Raw genomic sequence first — 27,684 nt, forward strand, 5'->3', positions numbered from 1 at the left:
GTCTGAAATGATTTATTTTATACCGCTGCATCTCGTCTTTAGTTTGCAGTATTTACATTGTCACTCTCACAAGCCCATTCTGATCATGAATGAGAAAACTCAAAGTATTACAATACCAAGAAAACACTGACATTCTTTTTAAACACTTTACTCTTTCTCTCTCTCATTTTGTTTTAATTGAAGCAGACATTCCTCAGTTTGTTGATGAGGGATACCAAAATAACCTTACAGCCTTAAAAACACCATTTGAATGACATTGACAAAACACAAAGCAGATAGAAATGATTGCAATTAAAATTTTCAAAGGTAAAATGCACATTTAAACTCACTATTCTTACAGTGTAGGTCATTGCATGTGGCATAAAATGAATGTCTGAAAATGACTAGTCACTATGGAAACGTAAAATGGGGGAAAAAGGACCAGGCTGATACACAATCAAGGGAGGGCAGACACTGACACTGTTCATTTAGAAATTAATGACGCAAACACATGATGAAAAGAAAAACGTAAACAGCTTGATAGCATGTTAGTATCAGTTGAGACCTTGACGGAAAGTGACTCATTTTCATTACAGCCAATTTGAGTTTTTGCAAGTGTGATACCGTAATTTGTAGTTTTGTAACCCACTTGTTAGTTTTATTTTCGCTGTGCTTAAAAATAGCAAAGATTTGCTTGGTCAAGCTTCAGTGGCTGCAAAGTAGCGTAGAGTGTTGTTTGTAAAAAAACTATTCTTTTTTGCTATCTCCAGCTATGCTCTGGAGACCAGACACTTCCTCGGAAAAGCCATTATGGGAAGCTAATTGTGAACCGTAAATGTCAGGTATGACTAATGCATGACCTGCGATGAGAGACTGCAAGTGTCCCACGTTGGCTTTCAACGCTCCGGTGGTTGCAGTGGAAATGCATTTGCTAAAGACGGCAACAAAACCAGCAGGTCTTAAGTGTGTGCTATGCATCACAGGCTCCGAGGAAGCAGCAGAGGTTTGCGTTTAGCCATCCAGGGATTATTCTTTCCTGTTGTGCATTCTGCTGCATACTATTTCAAGTATGTGAAGGGTGCTTTTTTTGGATAAAAACCTACAAAAGTTCTGATATGACTGGTATGAGAATATATTTTTATTCTCAGCTGCTTCATTTTGGTGGCATATACTAAGCATTAAGGGTAATTAGTTCTTACAGCACAGATATGAACAGAGAATTAGCTGTAAAATCCCCAACCATAGCCTCGCTTTTCATTTCTGCTCATTCTTGTCTAATAAAAGCTTGGTGATTCAGTGAATTCATTCTCACCAACTTCTTTCAGGTTACAGCACTGGCAGTGAGTACATCTTTTAACCTTTACAAAAGCACCATACTTATAGAAACCTGTCCTCCTGTAGACATTTTTCCCTAATCTGTTGACTCTTATTTGAGATCATGACGTTTTAATCAGTTGTATCCATTTACAATTTATATTACAGTGTCTAGGTTACACTTTTTACACATTGATATAATTCAGCAGTATAATAATAGCAATAACGATACTTAACTCCAGGTGGAAGTTACTTAACTCTCACAACAGAAGTCCAAGTGCAGCTTGTTTTTTGCTGTTGCTCAGTACGTTCCTTTTGTACTCACACTTTTACATGAAAACTGTAAAGTATGACCTTTACCAGCTTGCTCTTTCACAATGAACGGTTCTCCACACACATTTAAGTCCTTGTGAATTAGTTTCTCCAGAATTCAAAAAGTATCTGCAACCTGTAAGTACCGTGATGTCAGCTACAGTATTATGTTTTTGTGCCTACTCCTGGGGCAGGAAAATGTCTTTGGTGTTAGTTTAGTTTAACTTGAAGAGGTTACTTACAATAAAATGTTGAAGAATAAAGAATTGAAAGAACTGAATGTTTTGTGAATCCAACCTCTTAAAGGCCTCACACTGTAAATTGTTAAACTTGTGCAGAATCAGGGTATTCATTGCTATTGGGTACTTCAAATCACTATGGGAAGCAAAATGTGGCCAATTTCATTTCTACCAGCTTCCAACTGAGGAATTCAAGTCAAGCACCGAATCCCTATTTAGCCACCAGAGAACCCATAGTTTTCATGTTTTCAAGTTCTTATGCGGATGACTACACCAGATTCAGTATCCATTGTTGTTGAAATAGACTAGTCGACCTTTAACTCAACATCCCCCGTGTGTTCGTTCTTATGCCTGCGAGCTTCGAGACATCCAATACATTATTAATCAATTCAATCTGAGTCCCTTTCACCTGAAAACAAAACCTGCCTTTTTGTTCAAACATACATCTTAGGATTTGAGGAAAGTGTATAGTAAATTTTTTAACCATCTGTCTTGAGTTTTGCGAACTCTCAAGATTCTTTTTTAAATTATAAGAGACATTAGGTGATGCATTTGGGGAGTGAAAGGACACATCGCCATACCATCCACGTGTACAGTCATTTCATTCATATTCAGTTCAGACATCTGGGAGTAAAAGAGAATCGGTTAAAGTCAAGCAAATCCTTACCGATATAAAATAAACACTTGTTTTCCTTGTTATCTTTTTCTTCTACCATAACATAACTCTTGCAGCCTATGTTGGGTCAAAATGAAGATTTGGACTTCGGACAAAACAAAATACAAAGAATCTACAACACAAAGCGTAGAGCCCTAAACAAGTGGGGATGACATACAGGTTGTGTATAAGTGGTGCTGAATTTCACAGATGAATTTCAATTCATAGATGTGGAGTTGTGGACTGCATTGCCTTTGATAGTTATTTCTTGTCCTGATCATAAGCATTTAAGTTTGTGTCTGACAGTGCTGGTTTAATTGGGCCACACGCATATACAGGGTTTAATGGAGTAAGTAATGAGAGAGAGAAACGGAGAACAGCTTGACTTCTCTTTAAGGTTCGGAACGAAGCATAGTTGGAAAGGGAAAAACAAATCCAAGGGCACTTAGTCCCATTTGATCTTTACATGTGTCCTTTGGAATAGCTTCCCTTAGGGTTTGGTTAATTGGATTGCTTATTTGTCAGTAGTTTATATTCTTCACCTGAACTGCTCTCAGACTTAGTTATGTTTTATCCAGTGTGGTGTGACACAAGGTGAAGCTTACATTTATATATTATGACTGAGGTGATAAAGTCCCCAGTTCTTCTGGTTCATCCTCTTCTGGTTCATCCCTTTCTCTGATTTGGGTGGACAGGCAGTCCACGGGGAGGGATGAGAATGAGACATTTAGAAAAAGACGTTCAGAGGCGGTTGTGTAGTATCGTGGAGTTCTGTAGTCCTCCTCTGGCTATGCTAAATGTGGCCTGGTTTGGACAGATACGCGATGAGGGCCACCACTACGCCCACATAGACCCCCGTCCCAATGGTGATGGAGAGAGCGGCTAGGAACAAGGCTCGTCTAGATGCGATGCTTGCCAATGGGAAGTCTCCCTTGGTCACGGCTTTGCTGGTCTGGAACAAAGAAAGGGAGTGTTGAGAAAGAAGCAAGATCAAAGGATACATTGACCTGTTTTCCATTCAAGGGTAAATTGTATTGAACTATATAGTGCTTCCTTGATGATGCTAAGGGCTGAGAGAAATATCGGAAATGTTCTTACACACAGCGCCTATACAAACATCATATGCTTTTACGACATTTTCAAAATCCATTCGACCCACTTTGAAGGGCAGTGTCACAAAGAAAAGTACCTTTTTGAATGTATAAAAAATTAAAGCAGCCTTTTAGGAAGTAATGTGAATGGCCACATTTCTGATGGGCTGACTGCTTCTAGAACAGAAAATAAAGCAAAATTCTGGACACATTCAGTAAGCAGGTTGTCTGTGGAGCTTTAAAAAACATTACAATGTCTTCAATTCACTTTTCAAAAATGTAAGGCCATAAAAATTCATGCTTATATGACATGGAAAAAAAATTGAAATGCCTCTTTAGTTGCACTGTTGTAGATGAAACAGAAATACAGATTTGCCTTTTGCCTTTTTGGGGCTTAGACTACATTTATTAAGAATATCACCTCAGAATATAAATGAAGAATAAAAAATACCTTTATTTACTTTTAATCATGTAATAAATCTTTTTAAAATAAGCATTTTAAGCTTTTTTTCTTTTTTTTTTAGCATTTTAGCTATTTTTAGCATTAGAAAATGTTTAAAATTGAAAGATTTGAATTTTAAAACGATCCATTAAAATGTAGAAAACAACCACCCTAGCAGCAAGACAAACACTGAAATTATATTATGTTGTTATTTTTGTTATTATTTTTATTATTGTTTCCAAATTTGGGTTGTATTGAAAGAGAAGTCTAACCCAGATGGATGAGCATTATTCAAAAATATTTGACTTATGATGGCCAACCTGCAAATTGAACAAATATCCTTTAAAAAAAAGTTAGGTACAGCTTCAGTAAATATACTCAATTCACATAGCAGTTGTGCTGTTTATGTACTTATTTCTTTAAAGATCTTTGATTTTTCCATTGGGAAAACTTGATATTTGTGTTTTTGTTATAATTGTCATTTGCATTGTCCCTGCTGCTTTCACCTTGTAAACTTTCCTAAAAAACATCTTTGAGGTTTCCGTCATGATCAGAGATGCAGCAGAGATGCGAGGGAAAGCGGTAGCCAGCATTGCAGAGACATTGTGTTCGTCAACAACTAACTTCTCGTTCGTCAGAAGAAAATACAGTTTTGCTCGTGATGCAGCTGTTGCAATTCTCTTGGTAAATAGAAACACAGTTGCTTTGTAGAGTAAAACACTCAGTCTTGTACTATAACCCCCTGTGCATATTAAAGAAATGACGGTAACACTTTATTTTAAGGTGTCCATAATACAGAGTAATTACCTAGTTAAATACTTAGTAGTAGCCGGTGTACTTACATGAAAAAAAAAAAATATTTATCATGTAACTAAGTTATGGAACAGCCTGCAAATTACAGTTTGTAATTATGTAGATGTAATAGGCAGCTACTGTTTCACATATGTAGCAGGCCGAGTCCGTTACACATCTGCTTATGAAACCAAAAGATTGTACAACGTAATTATAAATGTAAGTACACAGGCATACGCTACTTAAAATAAAGTGTATCAAGATTGTACTTAAGTGTACTTGTAGCTGTGTAACAGACTCGGCCTGCTACATATGTGAAACAGTAGCTGCCTATTACATCTAGATAATTACAAACTGTAATTTACAGGCTGTTCCATAACTTAGTTACATAAGTACATTTTGTTTCATATAAGTACAATGGCTACTACTAAATACTTAATTAGGTAATTACTCTGTATTATGACACCTTAAAATAAAGTGTTACCGAAATGACATGTGACTTGAAACACCAATGAATGGCCTTATCTAATGTTTGCTGTTTCCATTTAACCCCATGCTGGAAGTACGCTGTGCTGAGAGCTATTAGGCTTAAAAAGGGAACATCACACTGCCTTAATTTCTTTAATAGCGAGGCCTATGAAGCCCCATGTAATAGTTTAATCAATCCATTTCCCCATTCAAATTAATAATTAAGTTCTACTATGATGCTCATTTACCAAGAACATGGCTCAAGGGCTGCATGAATTTAATGGGGTGAATTTTTGTAGAACGTGCAGATAACTAAACCCATTCTATTATGCACAACGTTGTATTATTTCCCCACAGTATGGTGTCCGCTACTTGTGAGCAATTCGCTTTGTGTGATTGAGTCATGACCCTTTGGAATCTGCCGTCTATTTCAGTATCCTCATGAGAAAAGTGGAAAGAGTTACCAGTCACACATGTCTGCCACTGTGGGAGGCGTCTTGCTCTCTTTGTCACTGCATCTGACCCTGTAGTCCAGGGAAAACATTATTGATTTTCACTCCTACGCTTTGTGACAGTCAATAATGGGTTGTTTGGACACCAGCTGAGTTGCCATGTTAACATCTTTCTGCACATTTGTTTTTATCTTTAAATTTGAAGACACTTCTACTTACACAAACTTTTCCAGTGAGGTTGGAATATTTATTACATATTTTCAATGTATTTGCAGGTGTGTGTCATTAGATTAGTTTCATGATCAGTTTTTATATTATTTATATTTTTATTATATTTGAAATTAAGTTATACATTTTTAGTTTTTCAATATCAGTCGATATAGGATATTTCATTATGCTGCTCCTTTATTATTATAATTAATTACCGTTGCTGTTAAATAATGCTTACTTAATGTAATAACAGTAATTGAATTACAAATCTATCATCCATCTATCTATCACTTTGATTTCTATGCAGTTGTTATGTTGTTGCTTCTAAATTGAAATGATTAAATGTAAAAAACGGATTCATTTGACTAAATTTTGATAAAGTTCTAACAGAATGGTGGATCCTTTTATCTTTTAAAATCACCACTTTCAGCCATTTAAGATTGAATACATAAAGTTTGTGATTGCTGTCAAATGATTAATCGCGATTAATCCCATCCAAAATTAAAGTTTTTGTTTACATAATATGAGTGTGTACTGTGTATATTTATTATGCACATAAATACACACATACAGTATATATTTTGAAAATATTTACATGTATATACATTTATATATTTATATCATATTTCATATTATATATATTTCATATAAAAACAACATATTTTTCTTAAATACATACATGCATGTGTTTGTATTTATAAGTACATAATAAAAATACACGGTACACACTCATATATTATATAAACAATTTTTTTTATTTTGGATGCAATTAATCGTGATTAATCGTTTGACAGTACTAATTATTAAAAAAAAAAGCTTCTGTATGTGTAGTGGCCTTTTGTAGAACTAATATTGATATTTATATCAACATCCTCATAGACCTATACTATTCCAAGTGCTTAATTAGTTATAAAATGAAGACAAAGTCATTTTCTCAGTCTGTAGGAGTGAGACAGGTGGATGCTGAGAGGAAGGAGGTGTTGGAGGCAAATGGTTGGCGACATCCCTCATGAACATTCTACCCTGTGCCGTGGGAAAGGTGAGAAAATCCATTCAGGTTGCTCTCTGAGGAATATTCCCAGCCAGGAGACAGGACATAAACATTCACATTTTCAGCAGATCTCATTTCCATCCTCCTCACACACACACGCACACTGAAGTTGCATTCAGGAGAACCTTCACTGAACAACACCACATCATCATAATTACTCTGGGAGAATTCACTTAGCCCCTGACAAAATAATTCACTCTGGACCTGTCTGCCACAGACTAAACTATAGATAAGAATAAAAAGGCTCATTCCAAAGTAGGAAAATAGATATCTATTGCTTTGAATGTGAAAATGGAGCTGTGCTCGTCACATCCATCTGATCTGTGGATTCATGTTTACACTGTTTATATTAGAGAAGTGCATGATAATTTTACAGTCACACAAAGGAGGGCTGTTTGTTCATATGATGGGTATTATAATGAGGCACCTGTTCTGTATTATTAGAGATAGCTGAAAGAGATCGCAAACTCTTTCTCCCGTGAGTCATGAGACTACAGGCTTGTTTGCAGGGCACAGATGAAAAACTGTTGAAGAATTCATCTTGTCTGTCTCTTGTGTTATAGCAGATTCTTAGCAGGCTTAATGGTTAGGCTGTGGATTTGGTTGGTGGGCTCTGCACTTACCCCCTGAGAAAAGTAGAAAGCAGCAATGCCCAGAGGCCAGAAGCAACAGAGCATGGAGAAGATAGCAAGGCCCAGGTGATCACGAGGAGGGATGACGATGAAGTTGTCCTCGCTCTCACTGTCGCTGGAGCAATCTGTCTATAACGAGAGAAAAGACTCAGTCAAATTATTTAAATGTGGTGACTTTTTTTCAAGTGATGTATTTATAGTCTGAATTACAGGATTTTTGGAAATGTGGAGTAAGGTCTTTTAATGTTTTTGAACAAAAAAAAAATCTCCAAGAAATCAAAAATACACTAAAAACAGTAATACTGTGAAATATTATTACAATTTTAAATCCGTGTTTTCTTTTTAATATATTTATTCCTGTGATGGCAAAGCTAAACTGTCAAATGATCCTTCAGAAATCATTCTAATATGCGGATTTTACTGCTCAGGAAACTTATTTTTATAAATGATAAAAACAGTCTAAATTATTTTATTCTGGAAACAGTGTTTTTTTTTTATTGCAAAGTTTAATAGAACAGCATTTATTTGAAATATAATGTTTTTGTAAAAATGTAAAATCATTAATTTTGCTGAGTAAAAATATATATATATCTCTTAAAAAAAAAAAACTTACTGACCCTAATAGCTTTGAGGCCAAGTGGACAAAAATAAAAATAAATGTATAATATGTATAATAAAATGTTAATAAAAAATATATAAAATTGTCTTCACACTTTGAAAACATCTGAACCCCCATAGTACTTTGCTTGCCCAGATTTCTTTTTTTTTTTTCTTTCTGTTTTTCTTTTTCCTTTTTATTTATCACAAATAATTTTCTGTGATAATCAACATTAACCTACACACGTTGTTCACAAAGCTTGCATTGAATCTGTGCAGCATTTCCACAACATTCTGTGAAGTTTTCATTGTTTGTCAGTTCTCTCCTTTGATTCTAGTGATTCACTTGAGTAACTAAAAATACCGCAGCCTCGTGAAGAGTGTGCCAAGAGGAAAGCTGTTAGGAAAATATTTCTGTACTGATTCACAGCAATAAGCTGCAATCATTAGTGGTGAAGGATAGCTCTGTCACTGGGGTTTTATTTGTGAAAATAATAGGCCTACCGCTCTATAAAATAACATGAGATGTTAGATTGGATTTCTCCGTAAGGAGGGGGTGAAGTGGCTTGTGCACATGGATATTGTCATGTTTTCTGCTATATAGTCTGGTACATCTCTTGGCAAAAGCCAAAATGCTGTTTTGTGTTTGGGTTTTAGAAACTGAGGAAACTGACATTTCCTTGTCATTCATACTAAAGAAATCAGTCCATATAACTGTGCTCCCTGTGTTTCCGTGCCCATATTTGGTTTGTTTCCTGTCCTTGTCTGATGTGATTATTAGTTAATTCTTGTCCAGCCGTGTTCGTCTTATCCCTGGTTTTTACGTCCTGTCTGTGTATTCTGGTCTACTCGTTACCCCCAGTGTTTCTTGTCTGTGAGTTTGCCTTATCCTGCCGTCTTCAGTAAAGTCTATTGTTTGAGTTTACGTCCTCATCTGCGTGTCCTTGATCCTCCCTGCTGTGTGCAACGTGAAAATAACGACTCGTCACACCTACACATTTTCTCATTGCTTATAACCAAACCTTGACGTTACATAAGAAGATATAAATATTTCATTGGGCATTTGTTAGACAGTCTGCTGTGTTCTGTGGATGAACAGTTTAGTACTTCAAAGTGAAACAATATGCGGGGGAACTTGTGAAGGAACTGGGCCAGTTGATAGCATCGTTTATATGCATAGTTTTAGCACCTGATTCACGTTGCAAAATAGTGGCATTATCACGTAACTCTGCAAACCCACCCACAAAATCAGAGCTGAAAGCAATTTGCACAGTGCAACTCCTTTTGTTGTGGGTTGGTTTTGAGTGCTAGGCTTTGGAGGATGTGCCATACTTTTCTGAAACTGTAGATCATCTCTGCAGCAATAAACAAATGATAGTGACTATAGGGATGCACAGTATATTGGTATACCATAACTATTGGTTGTCAGGCAATATTTTTTGTTGTTTTTTATTAGTATTAATTAATATTGTGTAAATATTGGCTATATAGTGCATACACTGCAGTTCATAAGTTTAGGGTAGGTAATCTGTAAAATCTCTTATGCTCACCAAGGCTGCATTTATTTGCTTACAATTTAGTAACATAGTTAATAACTATTTTGAAATTAAAACTTTTCCTGTTACGTCAAAGCAGAATTTTCAGTAGCCATTACTTCAGTCTTCTGTGTCAGAAGAACCTTCAGAAATGATTCTAATATGCTGATTTAGTGCATAAAGATACTTTTCTTCTTCTTCTTCTTATTATTGTTATTAAAGTTGAAAACGCTTGTGCTGCTTAATTTTGCAGAAGCTGCGAAACCCTTTTTTTCAGGATTCTTTGATGAATCAAAAGTTCAGAATTTTGAAACAGAAGTCATTAGGTGTGTTTGAACTGGGGTATTTAGTTTTAACTATGCTATCTTACCATTGGTGACAAATTATAGAAAGTTATGCCAAGAAAACATGGTGTGAGTTCTGATAACCCATGCAATAATTGTAAGTCTATACACTAGATAACTGTACAGAAGTGTGTATGACCAGATGAATCAAATGACAACACACTTTTTTTTAGCTTGTTTATATGTATACGCTTTAAAAATTCTAACTGACAGTGACTGAAATTTTTTCAACATGTTTAAAAATGACAGAAAATGTACAAACGTCTTTTTTCAGTATCCTGCATGGATTAAAATGCCTAATGCATTGAACTTTCCAAAAAATGGAATAAAAACAGATAAGCCAAAAACAATCTCATCATCTCTGCGTTCATCTGAAAGGCATTGAATTTGTGTATTATGTTATTAGTGATCTAAGCTGAATGTGAGTAATCTGGCAGCAGTGTCAAACGGTTAAGCCCAAGAGCCAGAGTCCCACAGCTTGGCCCCCAATAAGCCCACTTTCTACCTCTCAGGTGCCTTTCCTGAAAGCGGGTGGGCAGGGGGTGACGGCAGATGCTGTCACTGCCTGCCAGTTTCCTGACAGGTAATGACAGATTAATGAATGGTTTTATCCTTTCAGGGTGGCAGGAGGCACAGGAAGGAAAGCGTGTAATTTATGTTACCAAAATGCCGCTCCCAGCTTGAGCACGATGAGCCCTGTCCTTCTCCCCGTTTCTGTCTTTTCTGTTCTTTTGCGATCCAATGCTCAGCTAATAGAACTTCATCTCGTTTTCAAGGTGATCGATGTCAATGCTTTCAAACTTATTATGTGTGTGTCATGTGTGAGGGCTCCGGATGAGTGCTCTCCTTTGGTGCAGAGGAAATTGAATCCATATACATTTGTAATTAGCTGCTTAATCAAATCTATCCAAATTTCAGTTACTCCGCCTGACACCTTTTCATCACTATGTAATTGGAGTAATATTGTTTCGTGTCACACTGAAATTATCCTCAGATGGCATGCCCGCAGACCTCCCATGGCCTGATTACTGACCATCTGATGCATATTGCACACAAAAATAGCAAGCTCTGACTGAAATCCACACTTTTGATCTGATTTGCTGGCTGTGTGTTGAAGTATGTACGCTAAAGGTGCAAGAAACCTATTGTTTTTGTACAGGTTATTCTTTTATACCATTCAAAAGTTTGGGGTTGGTAAGATTTTTTAAGAATGTTTTCAAAAGTCCTTATGCCCACCAAAAAACAAAACAGTAATATTTTGAAATATTATAACATTTTAAAGTAACTATTCTATTTGAATTTATTAAAAATGTAATTTATTTCTGATGGCAAAGCTAAATTTTCCAACAGCCATTACTCCAGTTTTCAGTTCAACAGAAAAGCATTTATTTGAAATAGAACTCTTTTATAATATTATAAATTAATTGAATGGAATGCATCTTTGATGAAAAGTATTAATGTCTTTCACAATAAAATCTTTCTGCCCCCAAATATTTGAACGGTAGCGTGTTTGTTTTATTAAATTTCCATAGATATATGATGTTTTTAATTTGATTCATATCATTTAAAGCCCTCATGACAAAAAAGTTTGACAATTCTGCAAATCATTTTAAAGATATAAACCGATTATTTTCCAATGCTAGGGGGCACTATAACTAAAGAAAACCTCTACATTTGTGATACCACTTAGCATTACTTTTACCATGTCATATAGCATGAGCAACATCTGTTCTTTTAAATTTGGCAATTTAGTTTTTTATCCATTCTTGTTCCAAAGCGCTTGGACATAGATAATTGTTGTTTGTGGCTGGAGATATCGCCTAAGAAAAAAATCAGATTTACGATTTAAATCGATTGTTTTCCCCCCTACTTAAAATCAATCTGCCGATGACAAAGAAATTGTTCAAAACAAGTTTTAACTTAATTTTGTTTTGATTTTGCCTTCTGGGATTTAATCTGGATTTCCCCCTTGGGGTTAAAGTGCAATCAGAAACAACAAGCCAAAAAGATAAGATGGCAGACCCTGCCATTGTAAAAAGTGAATATGTAACATAACATAAAACATAAAATTATGTGACCCTTTTTGATAAGTTTTCTTTAAACACAAGTTTTAACATCTTGCTATTCAGTAGATAGGAGGTAGTTCTGATAAAGTGCAAACAAAACATTCAACAGCATTAAATATCAGTGACTGTTGGTTGTTTTTTGGCGGGACGATGACGAATGGTTTGCAGGTAATGGCATCAGATCAAATGCACTGGATATCCATGAACAAAACTGTACATTCTGTTTTGTTTTCTGAACTCAGGCAGACTCCTCCTGTCCAAATAGATAGTTCTTGGCCACAATAAGTTGCAATGAGGACCAGACTTTTCGCCGTGAGACTAAACTGAAATTAGTTCAGGCTTGGTCTTTGCCCTTTCATAAAGCAAAACGCAACTCGTGCAGTTTTATTCCGAACTGCACAAACATAGAATTTATGAATTCTTCCTTTGCCGCAGTCTCCCTTCACATCTGTCTGACTTCGAGCGGTCTGTAGGGAGAGCCGCACAAATGGAAATTGATGTTGAGGATGGAAAGTGAATGAGGCGATCTAAACAGCAACTGGTAAACTGATGGAAAGGTGTTGGGGGAGGGAGCGGGAAGAGGTGGGCCATGGAATAAAAGAGCTGTCAGGTGAAAAGCTCTCCGAGGCAATTATATCCCAACAAAGGGGCAAGTAACTGCATCAGCGATGTCGTCGGGAGGTCATTGTCCCGGCAGGTGTCGTAGCGTCGCTGAAAACAGCCGCATACATTTTTAATGGGACTGTTCAGACATTATAAGCAGTTGGCTCATGGTAGAGAATAGTTAAATTGTGTCATGCCAGGTGCTGGCAGCATTTCAGCAGCAGGTCATGAGGATATAATTCATCAGGGGGTTTGATTAACGTCTAGCGCACGCCAGACAAATAAAAAAATACTGACTTAGTGAGCTGTTAATAAGCCCGGCTGATTTATAGACCCCACCACACTTACATATGGCATGACCTGTGTTCAAGGACCACAGTGGGATTCTCAATCTCTGAGCAAATAATCAGGCTGACATGTGGAGAAAAGAATAATAATTATGTGCCATATATTTTCCCAACCATATTTCCAAATGCATTACTTTTCTCTTCCAGGATCCACTGATTTACCTGATGTTTCATGACAAATGCTTGTTGATAGAGGCTTAAAGAATATTATTTTAAAAAGCTCAAGGCTGTAGTAGTAATTTATGGGTACTTGGGCTCGATACAGAAGCCTGGGATAAACTCTTGTAATTGATATTTGCAACCTCATAACTGAGATACATTAGAACAGTAATACATTTTGCGATGTTTACTCTTGCTAACCTATCCATCAACAGTTATGATAAATAAATTTTCTGTGGAATACACAGCAAGCTCATTTATCTTCAGTCTGTGTAAATCGCCTTTGATCACCTGGGAACTCAGCGTACCCTCTCGCCCACAATGTAGCAGTAATGAGATTAAGAATTGGTTAGTGTTGACAGAGTTCTGTGTATCTTAATAAATTAAAGACTAATTAATTGCCTGGTGCCAGAGCTTTTAATTTAGACTACAGAGGAGTGTAAGAGAAACACCATTAGTCGTTCAATAGCTGTGTTTCCATCCACCTATTTTTATGCACATTTTGGGATATCGCATAAAAACGCAGGATGGAAACGCCATTATGCACATACATTTTAAAAATGTGCATAAAACAAACTTATGCGCTCAACTAAGTAGGATAAATTTCTTATCCGGTAAGAAAACATGTGCATTATCTACAATGGAAACACCTTTCCGAATAAATTCCTTAATGCGCGTCAAAAAGACACGGGACTTTGGGATGGGACAGTATAAAACCAGACCAATCAACAGACCGATCTCATCTCACAGCATCTGAAAAGCTAGTTTTGTCATTCTAAAATGCTTAAGCAAAGTCTCGTAAAAGTGCTTCATTATAATTAACTCCCAGAACTGTGTTCCTAAACAGCAGGCTCCGGAAATAAGATAACATGACAGCGTTTCTTCTGCGCGCCCTGAAGCTCGTAATTTATTGTACATAAAAAATATTATATGTAGTGCCTTCTCCTATACTGTAGCAAATAAAAATTTTCTTCACAATATTTAGCGCAAGTTAATCAGGAAGTGACGATTTTGTTCTCTTCAACTCACTAGATTGAAACGATGCTTTATTTGCAAATGTTTTATGTGATATTCCAATTTTGCTCATACGTTTAATTCGTAACTGGATGGAAATGTAGCTAATGTAACGGTTGCGCTTGGTTCTGATACTGTGGATAATGTGATTTTAATGATGATTAATGATGCTTTTCACTTTCTTTTTTTTTAACTGATACCCAGCTAAATCTCAAAATCTCAAACGTATGTTTTCAAAATTATATATGCAAAGAAATTTTTGCCTTTTGATTTTAGCTTGCTCTCTGAAGGCTGCTTTATCGCATGTCTTTTAGGAGCTTTATATAAAACCACATAAGTGGCTGATGTTTTGACATGGCCCTGAAATTCATCTCGAGACTGGCATCCGGCACGCTGGAAACTGCAGGTGCATCAAAGCTTCAGCGGAATATGATTAGAGGTTGAAGAACTTCTTCGTCTTCCTTTCTGTCATAAAGGACATATTTTGGAGGCCACATTTCAACTGTGAGAGTTTGTTTGCAAGGCGGAAAGAGATAAATTAAGACTGTTTGACAGTATACAACTGTACACAGAAAACCCAATGCAGCTTTTTCACAGTCAATCATCACAGCAAAATGTTCTATACCTAATGAATGAAATTCAAACATCTCCACAACTGCGACAGAAACGTGGCCCTATGGCTCTTGGTGGAGCCCTCGGAAGAGAAGTTTCAGTTCTGTTTTCTACAAGGAATCGAATTTAAGAAAGAAACAGTTTATGGATGTTTTATCAGCTGTTTCCTCTCATTTTAACAAAGTTTGACCAATTGGACACATGCGCATTCTGTGAAAAACTTTGCCCAAGTATAATTACTGCACTAACAACTGAAAGACAGTTATTCATTTGGCGGCTCAGTAACACAGATGGTGTGCGAAGGCAGATGTTTTCAAATGGATGGCAAAAGAAACTAATGATATTATTGACTGGAAAGTTCAGTGCTACAGATTGCCAATCATCAAAGGGATTCCAGCTGTTAGATCATTAGCAAATTAGCTTTAGGGCATCAATAACTGATCATATAAAAAAAGCATATACGTAATGATAGGTTATGACAGGTTACAAGGTATTCTCACACTAGGGCTCATACTATATCGGTTATGGACTGATATCCAAGTTGTTGTTGTTTTTGTTTTTTTTTCTTTTAATTTTTTAATGCCCATTTTCCCCAGTTTACATTTAGATTACATTTACTGTCCTCCAACAGTATCTCAAAGTTAAACACACTGTTAAAAGGAATCTTTAGCAGATCTCAAATCGAATATCTATTATTATATTGTGATGCTTAAATTCACTTGTAGAAATTTACATTCTACCATTTTAGTTAAGTTTTCTTAATTTTAGTTTTTAGTGTAATTTATCCGTCATCGTTCATAAAATTAAAATAATCATCGCCTAGTATCAGACAGAATTTTAATATCTGTCTATCTGTATTTCTATTATATGTTGAATGACATTTCTCATCGCAGCTTTCTGTTGGTCACAGCATGTGGCTCAGTGGTCTACTCAATTAATATGGATACTCCAATATTAAAATTCTGTCCGACCTGATAAGCTGACAATTATTTTCATGTTAAGGCCAATAATCTGTAAATGGTGGATATTAAAATTCTCTATAGTTTTTTTTCTAAGTAAAAATAAAAATATTATAAGTCTGTACTGGTGAAACACCTTTTGTTTAAAACTACAGACAGTACAGATTATACATGGCTCCTACATTTACATATAAAAAGTGGATTTTGGCATCCTAACATTATAATGCACAGTATGAAAAATGGATATTAATTTTGTGATTTGCAAAATATTGCATATAGCCTAGATATCGTTCCCTACACCATTTAAGTTCAGCTTATCAAAAACAACAGGGATAATGAGCATGAACCATCCATCAACCTAATCATCATCATCTTTTCATTTAAAGGAGGCTCATTGAGGATTCTTAAGTTAATATGCACTGATGAGAATCTTTTAAAAAATTGCAATTTAGCCATTTCGACACTTCCTTATTGAAGGCGATGTGACAATTTCTTATTTAATACTTACTGGATAATTTGTCCTCAGTGCATTCTTTCTAAGGGATGATTAAATCTGAGGAGAAGGAACTAAATTGGCTTTAAAGGCATCAAATTGGGGTTTAAGAAGATAAAATACTGATTTCATAACATCCTGTTACTTCTAAACAAAAACACTTTAGGACCATTAGTGGCTCTTTTCCACAAGAGGAAATCGTCCAAATGAGATCTGCTGTCAATCCCTCCTCAAACAAGAAGCTCTGACAGATGTATGTGTGCGCTTTCCAAGAGTGAGGACAACTAAGGCACAGTTCACACTTTTCTGTTACACACAAGATATATTTCACAACACTCAGAATAAAGAACAAGAATGGGAACAACAGAGGTGTCTCTAGAGGCAAACTCCCGAGTTCACTTTATCATTGCCACAGAGGAAGAACGGAGAGATCTTAAAGCTATAGAATACAAATGAAGAAACACAAGCCTCAATGTCACAGGGATATTGCTAATGCACTGTAGAATTATCTCTCAAAGGATGCTCATGAATATCGTATTATGAGATGTAAAGGCACTGTGTGAACCTGACGAATCATTAGCCATTCAGATGAATCGTTCTGATCTCACACTTGCTCACTGTAATGACTTTTTATCTGACATTACTCAGCCCCAGATGGAATCTGGTGACTTGTTTATTTTCATTCACATCTGTGCTGATTTTTGGGAAAATCTGTATAAGTTTGCAGTAAACATTGCAGAAAAATTGACTGGTATTGTCCGATAGTGGATATTCTATTTTTATGTTTATATTCTCTTCAACAAGTTAATAATTTAATAATGGGCAAAAAATTCATATTGGTGCATCCCTAGTTATCTTTAAATTGCCTACTATGCCACATACTGTGATCAGTGGAAAGCTGTGATGAGAAATGTCACTCACATATAATAAAAATACAGATACACCAATATTAAAACACTGTCTGATGCTGGCCAATATTAATTTAATTTTAAGGATGATAACTGATAAATTACATTAAAATTAAACATCACAATTGCTACAAGTGAATGCCTAAATTGACTTGTAACATTAAAAAACTAATAATTTTAGTTATTCAATATGGTTCTATTCACGTTATATGCTTATTTTTTTTTTTTATTGCTTAACCCTTGTGCATCAATAAAAAAAAGTTACACTTAGGTCCATATTGGACAAAAATGTCCATGTCAAAAAAACGGTCATAAATATTGGAAGCTTGGGAGCAGAGACTTAAGTGTGGTCTCATTTTAAAGAAGACCCATGGCAGATTATTGTTGAAGTAAAAAAAATTTAAAAAGTGAAGCAAACAAAAAAAAGTTATGCAGGTTTAAGTTTATGAAAATTATTTATGAACAATATTTTATATGTTATTTTATGAATATTTTATATATGAAACATGTTGAACTCTAAACCTGCTAGAAAATCAAAGCCATAAATCTAAACAAGTTGTGTTCCAAATTTGAAGTTGATATCTCAAAAAATGAGCTTTCAGTAAAATTTTGTTTGGGCGCAGTACCAAATTTTCCCCATTAGATGCCAGCCAAACTCTGCTGGTGCACACAGTGCTTGGATTTGTGATTTGCAGTAGAGTTTCTCTCTCTCAATTTTTACAAGAACACACACATACACACACACAATTTTTTTTATGACACACATACAAACCACACTCTGACATCCATACCAATACACCCACACAATTATAGCTGCATTATTTAACCAATTGGCTCTATAATATGCAGAAGCAGAAAACAGGAATAAAGCAAGTATTTGCTTTATAGACCAAACTTGAAAAAATGGCACCATCTTGTTAAAATTTTTTGTCCATAAGGTCGCACAAGGGTTAAAGGTGCAGTGAGTAAATTTTAGCGCCATCTAGAGGTGTGCAGCAAACTGCACACAGAAAAGCTACGGTGACCGACACAGGAAGTATATTTATTATATATATATATATATATATATATATATATGTATATATAATTATTCAGGAATCCGATATATTATTGTGAATATAATTGTTACTTTTGTTCATCAATGTGTCAGTGTTTTATTCGCAAGAACAACATAGTAACAAAATGGGCTCTGTAGAGCAGTGTGTCCGTTTAGGGATACTGTCTTCCATATAAGGGGACCCGTGGTGTATGTAGATAGAAACTGCTTATTCTAAGGTAATAAAAACATAATGGTTCATCATGCTAGGTCTTTATACACCTCTGAAAACATAGTTGTGGATATTATATTGCATTTCTGTCAATAGGTCCTCCTATTACATACTGCACCTTTAAATTTTAGGGGTACATTTGTTTGCATGTTTTGTAATGTACTGTAAAACATGGCACATATCATGAAGATATATCACACCATATGGGCCGCCGAGGTCTTGATCCCCACATGCAGAGAATGTCTTTAATATCATCAGACAAACACAGCGAGCGCTTGAGCTGCTCAGCATGGAACTACATCCATTGTGAGACTCCGAAAGGCCCTGAATCCTGGACATGACCTGAATACATATTCCTCTCACTGAGCTTCGAGGGTGACGGACCCCCATCCAGCACCATTACATCCCATCAGCAGCACTGAACATTGCCCAAACCCTCTCATTAGCTCTTGCCTATCTGCTGAGAAATTTAAGTGGTAGTTGTCACACATGATCTAATAGAGCCAGCAGATGTTGCTAGAGCATAAAGTGATGTTCTACAGCAATTTCAAACCCCAAATAGAAAATTAAACCTTTGAAGGACAGACTTTTGAAATGTGAAGCCTTTCCAAATAGGGTCTTATATTGTAGAGCAGGCTATAACTAGAAGCTGGTGTTCCCTGGGAGAATTGAGCTGTGATGCTTTAAGGCCACCTGTCAAGGACCTAATGAATTAATCCAGTCATACAAAACAACACAAGTTCAGCTGAGCATCTTCAAAGAAACCTTACCTCGTACTCCACGTATTCCTCTTCCTCCACCTCGTAAGACACCGTCTGGATTTTCACCTCGTTTTCGTCCAGCAGTTTCGCCTGCGGGTCCTCCGTACTCGGGGTCTCCACTGCTACGTCCTTGTCTTTCTTTTCCATGAAGGTGGTCTCACAGCACTCGTTTTTGTAATCCTTGCCCTTGCCGCTCACGTCGTCCTTGTAAAGGATGAAGTTAGGCTTGTAAAAGGCCTCCACCGCCAAGTGAAGTGAGGTGGCGTCCAGTAGCTGGGCTTTAGTCTTGCCGTTTCCTCCCGTGACCGCAACCCCACCTCCTCCACCTCCTCCACCAGTCACAAAGTAGTTTATAATGTTCTCCTGATACTGATTGCTGTGGAAATCACCTCCATAGCCGTAGTCGGCCATCACCATGTGCTTGCTGTTCTTATCCAGAAGAGGGTTCTGAAGCTCACTTAGGCTCTCCATTGTAGAAGAGCAGAGCGCCGGGACTTGGTGTTTAACAGTCGGATGGAGAATGAAGGCAAAGAGCGATGACCTTGGCTGGACTGATGTGACAGGTGCTAATGTGTTCAATAGGCCGTGAGCTGTAGGAGTGAGAGGAGAGAGAAGTGAGGGAGCGCAAGGCAAAGACATGGACTATTGAGCACATGCAGAGGAAAGTTTAATAAGACCGAACTGCCAGGATAGACAGGTGCTGGGCAATGGGAAGGCAGCCATGCAGTTAACACAATGATGTCTGTGGCACAAAGAGTGGCTTAAGCTACAGTTGATCTGTGAAGACTCTTATTAGGGACTGTGACATTAGTAATGCAGATTGAGGGGCTTTGCAAAAGAGTAGTGAGTGACTGTACATGTCAGTCTGAGAGAAAGTGGTTTCCTCTCTGGTTTTCCGCTGTTTCATTCGTATTCAAAAACCATCATCTCCCATTCCTCTCCACTCAGCTGATAAAATGTGGTTATCAGACAGGCAGATTTCAATTCACTTCATTCTGCTGCCCCATGGCACTCACTGATAACCCTGCTGAATAGCATGCCTGAAAGTTCATATACCATGAAGGGAAAGTTGTCGTCTTTGTTAAAAAGGCAAACCCAAACATGGCCAGTGACCCATCTTAAATGCCTAACTGGCCATCCAGAATTGAATTGAAGGGGAAATATGTAGTTAGTCTTGCATAGGCAAACCTTTGGCTAAATGGCATGTCTGGTACACGTTGTAGATTTTATTTGTCATTTTATTATGTCATTTTAAGTCTTTTCGTTTGTTTATGTCAATTTCATTTGATGGTCTATTGTGTCTGACATTATTTATTTTACAATAATTGACTGGCATGAAAAAGTAATAATGGGACGTCAATCTTGTGAACGACTGTACAGAAACCACTGAGGCAATAGTACACAATTTGTGTAGATTTCTCTCTTTTTAAAAGGAATAAATTATTTCACACATCACAGAAAACATCCACTGTCAATTTTTTTTAATGCTTTATATTTGAATGCCAATAAAATGTTATAGTTATATATGTAATGTAATTAGTTATTAGAAATATGACAAAATCCACAGTATGCTACTGCAGTTTGCTACGAGAGAATACTAAGCTTATATAGCACTGAGATTTTAGCAGAAATATGAAGGCAGTTGTTGTGCATTGAGTTCATTATCAATCATTTACATTTAAGCATATGGCAGACCCTTTATCTAAAATAACCTCCGATGCTTTGAATGTGTACAATTTACCATGCGAGTCAAACCCATAGTGTCATACTGTCTGAGCTACAGCAATGTACAAACCAGATGTTTTTTTTGTTTTTTTTTTCATATTCCAGTGCATGTTTGTGTCATGACATGCAGCATGTGAGCTGTGGTGCATTCTAGCTTCCTATGACTATTTTCAAGATGAGGCAGTGTTTCCACCATCTGCTCACATGATTATGAAACACATTTGTGCTGAAATGGATTGATGAATCAACACATTTATTAGCAATTACAATTAATTAATCATCCATTCTTACAGAAAACGTTCTGCTTGCAGAAATCTATTAAGTGTCTAAACTCTGTGTATATTTCAAAAGATTTTATGTCACTAATCATTGATTATTTTTTCCTCACTGCATCAATCTGGCATTGTAAACATGACTTGGTTTCTTGGTGGACTGATTAAACCAAAACATTGTGTTCTTACTCTGGCAAGCGGTTTAAAGTCAGCCAATCAGATTAGCTCTTGCCAGATTGAGAAACTGCTCTCCAGTTTTGTGTGCAGTGTATATCAGACGCTCAGTGGGTGGGCTGTAGGTGTGCTGTCTGAGCCTCAGACTAATATGTATCAGTATCTTTAATGTGTGACTGATGTGAAGTTAAATAGTCTTGCAGGTTTATGATGCTCTTTAACTGAGCACATCAGTTGTACTCAGATCTAAATACTGTCATAACTCTCTTGTGATTGGAGGAAACAGCATGTGGCTGCAGTAGTTGGTGTGCCCTCTCTTACCTTCTCCTCAATTAAAATTGAGGAGTCCTCAATTTGAAATCCTCTCTTACCTTTAATCTGATTAAAATAGCAGCACAATCAGATAGAAAGCAGATTATTTCAGAGCTTTTGATTTGATTGTGCCAATGCCTCTGCGGATTGTCAAATGTTGGATCATGCGTCAAGGAATGCTGACTTCATGCTTCACGGATTGTTTGAGCTCTCCCAAATTCTCAATACACATTTCAACACTGTCAGCATCTACTGAGCATAGCCTCCCAGTGCAATAATACTACACCATCAGAGCTAACTAATGAAAAGAGGCTCTAGTCTCTAGAGATCAAATTATGAATTAGGGAATAGATTGATGATTAGCTATTCTAGGAGCCTTCCCAGTTTGAATGTCAATCTCTCTCTAACTCTCTCTCTCTCTATCTCTCTCACTGCATTGATTCCTGGATGGTTTCAACCTGCATCTTCAACAAAGTGGCTGCTGCAGATCCATTCCTCACATCCATTGGCTTCCTCTCCCATGCTAGTCATCATTTCTCATCCTGATTAAATAAAACAAGGTCTGTTTATGGTGAAAGACACTACTAGTATAGAATGAATAGTGTGGACTGTCTTGTTATGTAAGACTGAGGCAATTAAGCTGTATAATATTAAAAAGAAATGAGACAGATAAAACGACAGCCACAGCTTTTACATTTTTACATGATATAATATATTATATAATATTTTAAATGAGTTTAAATTGTTTTATAATTTATGGTGTCTTTGCTTTCTAATTAAATTCAAATGTAATTCGTTCTTTTTGTCATTAATCATTTGAAAGCATTATTTTGTGTTTTTCATAATTAAAATCAGGCCATGCTAAAATTGCCTAAACTCTGCATGTATGCCAGTATGAGCTGTATTAGCATGTCACAGCAGACCTAATTTCCATTTTTGCTTCTCTACGCTTGTAGTCTGCACCACCCTGGCAATTGAAAACAGAAAAAAAAATCCCCCAGGTTCTAACTGCCATTGGGATCCAGAAAATGTGAAATTTCACATGGCCTTAAAGCATTTCTTTTCAAAGGGAGACAGGCCTTGGCCTATGAAACATGCTAGCATATGCTGTTGTTGGTAGCTGAGAGGTTAGTGTTTACAGCTATAGTTTTAGAATTGGTTGTACAGGATGCTTTCATTGGTGGAAAATCATTGTGGAATTTTAATTTCAACATTTTTTTCTTTCCTACGTAATACACTTCCACACTCTGCTGTGAATGTGAAACAACATATTTCCTTCAATTGAAAGCTGCTGGTAATGAGTGTCTATTTGTTTTTCATTGAATTTAACAATAAATTAAATCTAATACATTTTGCAGAGAACCAGAATTCCGGGTTTTATTTTATGGTATTGTTGAAATATTGTTCAACAATACCATATTGGTATTGTTGAAGGTTTTATGGTATTGTTCACATGACAATATTATTGTAGGTATTGTAGATGTTATAGTTATGTCTAGTTTCAACTGAACAAGCAAAAGTATGTAGGCAGCTATAATTGGTCAGAATTGCTCTGTTGAAACATTTGAACAGTAGAATTGTCTATGATTCATTTCATCATTTAGACTGAAGCAATTCAGCTTAGGATAAAAAGTGTCTTCTAAATGACAAATAACTGTCTCGTACAGAATTGAGTCAGCGAGTCCTTCAAATCGTTTTAAAGACCCATTAAGATTCACAATAACCCTGTGCATTTCACTTCTACTTTCTTTTTTAGCTTCATGAATGTGTTTTGTATGGAATCTTATCAGAGGAATTTGAAGAGATTAAATATTAAAGCTCTTCCCGGGAAACATTCAAACTAGAAACATCTTTTTAAAATGGTGATCATGGCAACCACTATTTAGCTGTACATTATGACTGTGGTGTGTGTGTGCAGCTATAGATATGCATCTCTAGAAAGACCTGCTAAGTGTGAAAATATCCTTTGTCAAGGTCAGGTGAGAATGAGACTCTGAATAGCATCCGTACAGGAAGAATTAAACAGTATGACAGAAAAAACGTTTACCCTCCAAGAACAAGTAAAACTGAAATGGCCATGGTTAAATAACCCTATTAGTATCCAATCAGCCCACACAGAATGTGACCGACCAATATACAGAAACACAGACCTTTTTTCTATTAAAACCAGCAAATAATTAGTAAATAAACAGACAATGCACAGATTTCTCAGCTCTTCCATTTTTATCTCTAATAGTGTTAAACGTGATTATAAAAGTCACTAATGAAGAGGGTTACAACACAGGAGGTTTCCTCGGTAATTAGTATGGATATGTAAATATTTTCATTTTCATGCAAGACAAATAAAACTTATGCATATGGGTGCAGTGACTCAGATTGACAGTGATTTAGAACTAACAAACAACCACTCCACAGTGTTACTTAATCTGTCCATTGCAGAAAAATAGTTTCAGAGCAGCTTTAAATGAGTAAATGCTCAGTTTGTGAATAGCATTTCTTCTCCATCTTAAGGCATCCAAAACAGAGAGAGGAGCAACATGCTTTCATTCCTCATTGATTATATAGCACCTTCCTTCTTGTGCTGGGGTGCAATCAAATCCCCTTGTCTTAGTCAATTAAGCCTTATGAGTCTCGGCCCTTCTGAATTCGAATGGGATAGAGGCTGAAAACACTTTAGCAGTGTTAATGTGTCGGGTAAAATGGATAATGGATAATGGAAACTTTTGCTACTCATGTATGCACTTTAATCTCCCCGTTCACAATGCTGGTACAAGAGAGGGCCGGAAGAACAAAGTAATGTGGACTTTTAGGCTATTTGTATTCTAGTGTTCATTTAATTTGCATATTTATAATTATCTGTTGATGTTGTTTCACTCATAGCCAACCTGGCTCGTGACTCATGAACCCAATGGATGAAGGGTAGATCAGAGCAGGAAGATGAGGGAACAATTGCTTTTCCAGAGTGCCTTTCCCCTTTGACAACAGTGAATAATTACAGGGTATCTTTGGCAGTACAACATTACCATTTAACTAGCTGAGAATGAGAGCTGAAGGATCCATAATCCTGATAATAATAACAATAATGAAAATTAATGCACAAAGATGAAAAAATCTATCTATCTATCTATCTATCTATCTATCTATCTATCTATCTATCTACACACACACACACAATCAATAAGGATGAATATGCAAGCAAAGTATATATATATATATATATATATATATATATATGTTTGCATAATACATCTGGATGTTCCTCGTAAACTGTACTGGACAGTGTTGTACTACACAGAGTAGGTAACTGTGCACTTGACAGAAGTATTGTGCATAAAATGATAAATCTATTTTGTCATATCAATACTGTTTACAAGAACGATAATTAACCAACATAAAATAAGTAAAAGCATATGATGTATCTGTAAACAACTGTTCAATGAACAACTTTTCATTTTAGAGCGCATAAAAAAACATCAAAATGTACTTTATAGGTATTCAAACTGTGCACTCTCGCCGAAGGCTTGCCTATAATTTAAACATTTGTAGGTTACAGTATAACTCCTCATAGCAGTAATTCATCTACGATACCCTGAGAATATATGTTCATTCCAGGAGACAGTCTGAATGTAAGAGCCCATATTTATGATAAATTATTTTGGAAATGTCCATATCTTACCTTGCAACTCAGCAATCCAGGTGTCCGGCTCATTCGATTTGATTCAGTGACAATTTGACTGGCTTTTCAAAGAAATGTCAAACGGTTTGAATCCGAGTCTCGCATTGCAGAAGCCCGTGAGGCGCCGGTAAACTCGGTAAACAACAATACCTCTGATTTCTAAAGATGAACACGAGCGCTGAAACAATGAGCAACCTGCTAAACGTTAATGGTTGAAGCAGTTCTCGAGCAACAGATACCCGCCTTTACTAAATAGAGGCAGTACCTGATAAAAAGCAGGTAAAATTACTGACAGTAACACGGCAAAGCCTTAAAGGAGTCGTACTGTACACCGCACCTCACGGTAGTATGAGTCCGCGCGCATCTTTCAGCTGAGCTGTTCAGGACCGCGCGAACTTTCTTGTCAGAAGCTTTAAAACCACAAAAATCTTTGTTTTGCTCCTTGATTTTATAGCAAGAATTCATCAAGTCACCTTAGTCAGATTATTGCTGCGCAAGGCTGCAAATTCCCGTTCCATAAAAGTCATTATGTTTCGTTCTGAGAGAACAAGGTGAAAATGCTGTGTGTCCAGCGCGCGTCGTTGTGTTTCCGCTGACTCTCCTCGCCGATATAAAACACACTACGGCAGGTTTGCGTGGGATGAAGATCTTGGGGCTATAAAGCTGATCGATTTCACATCTTGTGAGGGAAGCTCCTCTGGGGATGTTGACGGTAAATGCACAGCAAAGTATTTATTTATTTTTTTCCAGGAGTTAGAGGTCCATGGAAAAGGGGTGTAGATGGACATACTGTATAAAGGGACACGATTGGGTCATTCTAGCCTAGGTCTAGGGAGCCTTGTCACTCGTGGACATAGCTATGTGTAAACAATGACTAAAAGTTTTTTTTTTTAATAGAGAATCTTTTTTTATATGTAGATGTAGATTAACATTTTGGATTAAGTTTACATTGTATTGATGATGACAGCATTCGTTCAGGATGCAATCTCACTTTATATTATATTTTAAATTATATATATATATATCAGTAGGGACGACCCTTGAAATGGTTAACAGGATTTTATACAGTAAAAAATGAAAACTGTTAGGCTATTGAATTGAATAAATGCCTTTTAGTTTCATTATCTTAGCACAAGGCTAGTTAATGACTAAATAAACAGTATAAATAAACAGCTGTTAACCCTATTAAAGGCATGTGTACCTACAGTAACGATTTTAATTTGGCTTGAGATGGCACGATGCAATTTATTAACGTTCTTTATCTGATGCAGTGTTAATCATTATAATGAAATTCGCTTTAAAATCACATTTTCAAAACAGATACGGCACCCATTTCTTTGAATGACCCAATTATGTGTAAGATAAGACTGAAGACATAAAGAAAGGAAAGGATCGAATCAGAGAGATTTTGAAACATTGGCTATTTTTCTCTTGCTATTTCCAGCCATCTGTATAATGTACATAAAGTAATAGAAAAATAGAAGAGGCTGTATTTCTATAAAAAATTATGAGTCAGATGGGGATACAGCAGGAGGGAAATGCTCCAACGAATCTGTGTCTGAGTGCAGAAATGATGTGCCTCAAAATCCCCTTTCATGTGCTCCGTCGGATCACAATTTAAATTCCTGTAAAAGGGGGGAGGATGAAAAAAGGAGTGACATGAAGATACCCGACTGAACGGCTAGTTGATGTCAGCTGAGTGAATCATATCTGGGGAGAATAAGAACATGGTCAAAATAGATCGCAGAGGGATTGTAATTAAAAGTGCAAAGGAGGATGTGTCTGTGCCACAGTGTGTTATAAAACCTGTCTGTTCTGATTCAGTGGTTAGAAGCCAGTAAGCCCTGTATGCATGGCATTTAATAGACCACTGCCTTTTGTGGTGGCATGTGTCCACGTTTGCTTTTCTCTTCACAAACAGGCTCAGAGCAAACAGCTGCTCTACATGCTTTAAACCGAAATCAATCACGTCTCCCACAGCACATTCAACTTTCACTGAGCGAGGCAGAACCTCATTTCACTTTTCCCTTCTGCCACTGTTTACGTTATCATTTATTTGAGATTTTAGACCTTCTCCCGGTGTCCATTTTGCTTGGAAAGAGGAAGGCGGTTGTACCTGAGGGCTTAACTTAAGCTTCCGATGAGCTCGAGATTCAATTTATTTCAGCTGAAATTACTTCAGTCCTTTTGCCACAGAACATTAGAGCTGCAAATGAATATCC

At 36.5% G+C, this 27,684-nt stretch overlaps 1 protein-coding gene across 1 annotated transcript; it reads right to left on the reverse strand.

The window, feature by feature from the left end:
- LOC306880672 (synapse differentiation-inducing gene protein 1-like) lies at positions 1 to 26,053 on the reverse strand. Its single transcript, XM_079434365.1, has 4 exons — positions 25,463 to 26,053; positions 19,313 to 19,893; positions 7,629 to 7,766; positions 1 to 3,451 (listed from the first exon to the last, which is right to left on the reverse strand). The coding sequence occupies exons 2-4, from the start codon at positions 19,772 to 19,774 to the stop codon at positions 3,293 to 3,295; spliced, it is 759 nt and encodes a 252-aa protein (XP_079290491.1). The 5' UTR covers positions 19,775 to 19,893; positions 25,463 to 26,053; the 3' UTR covers positions 1 to 3,292.
- Positions 26,054 to 27,684: the final 1,631 nt, after the last annotated feature.

The sequence above is a fragment of the Barbus barbus genome, assembly GCF_936440315.1.
Source record: "Barbus barbus genome assembly, chromosome: 14".
Classification (NCBI taxonomy): domain Eukaryota; kingdom Metazoa; phylum Chordata; class Actinopteri; order Cypriniformes; family Cyprinidae; genus Barbus; species Barbus barbus.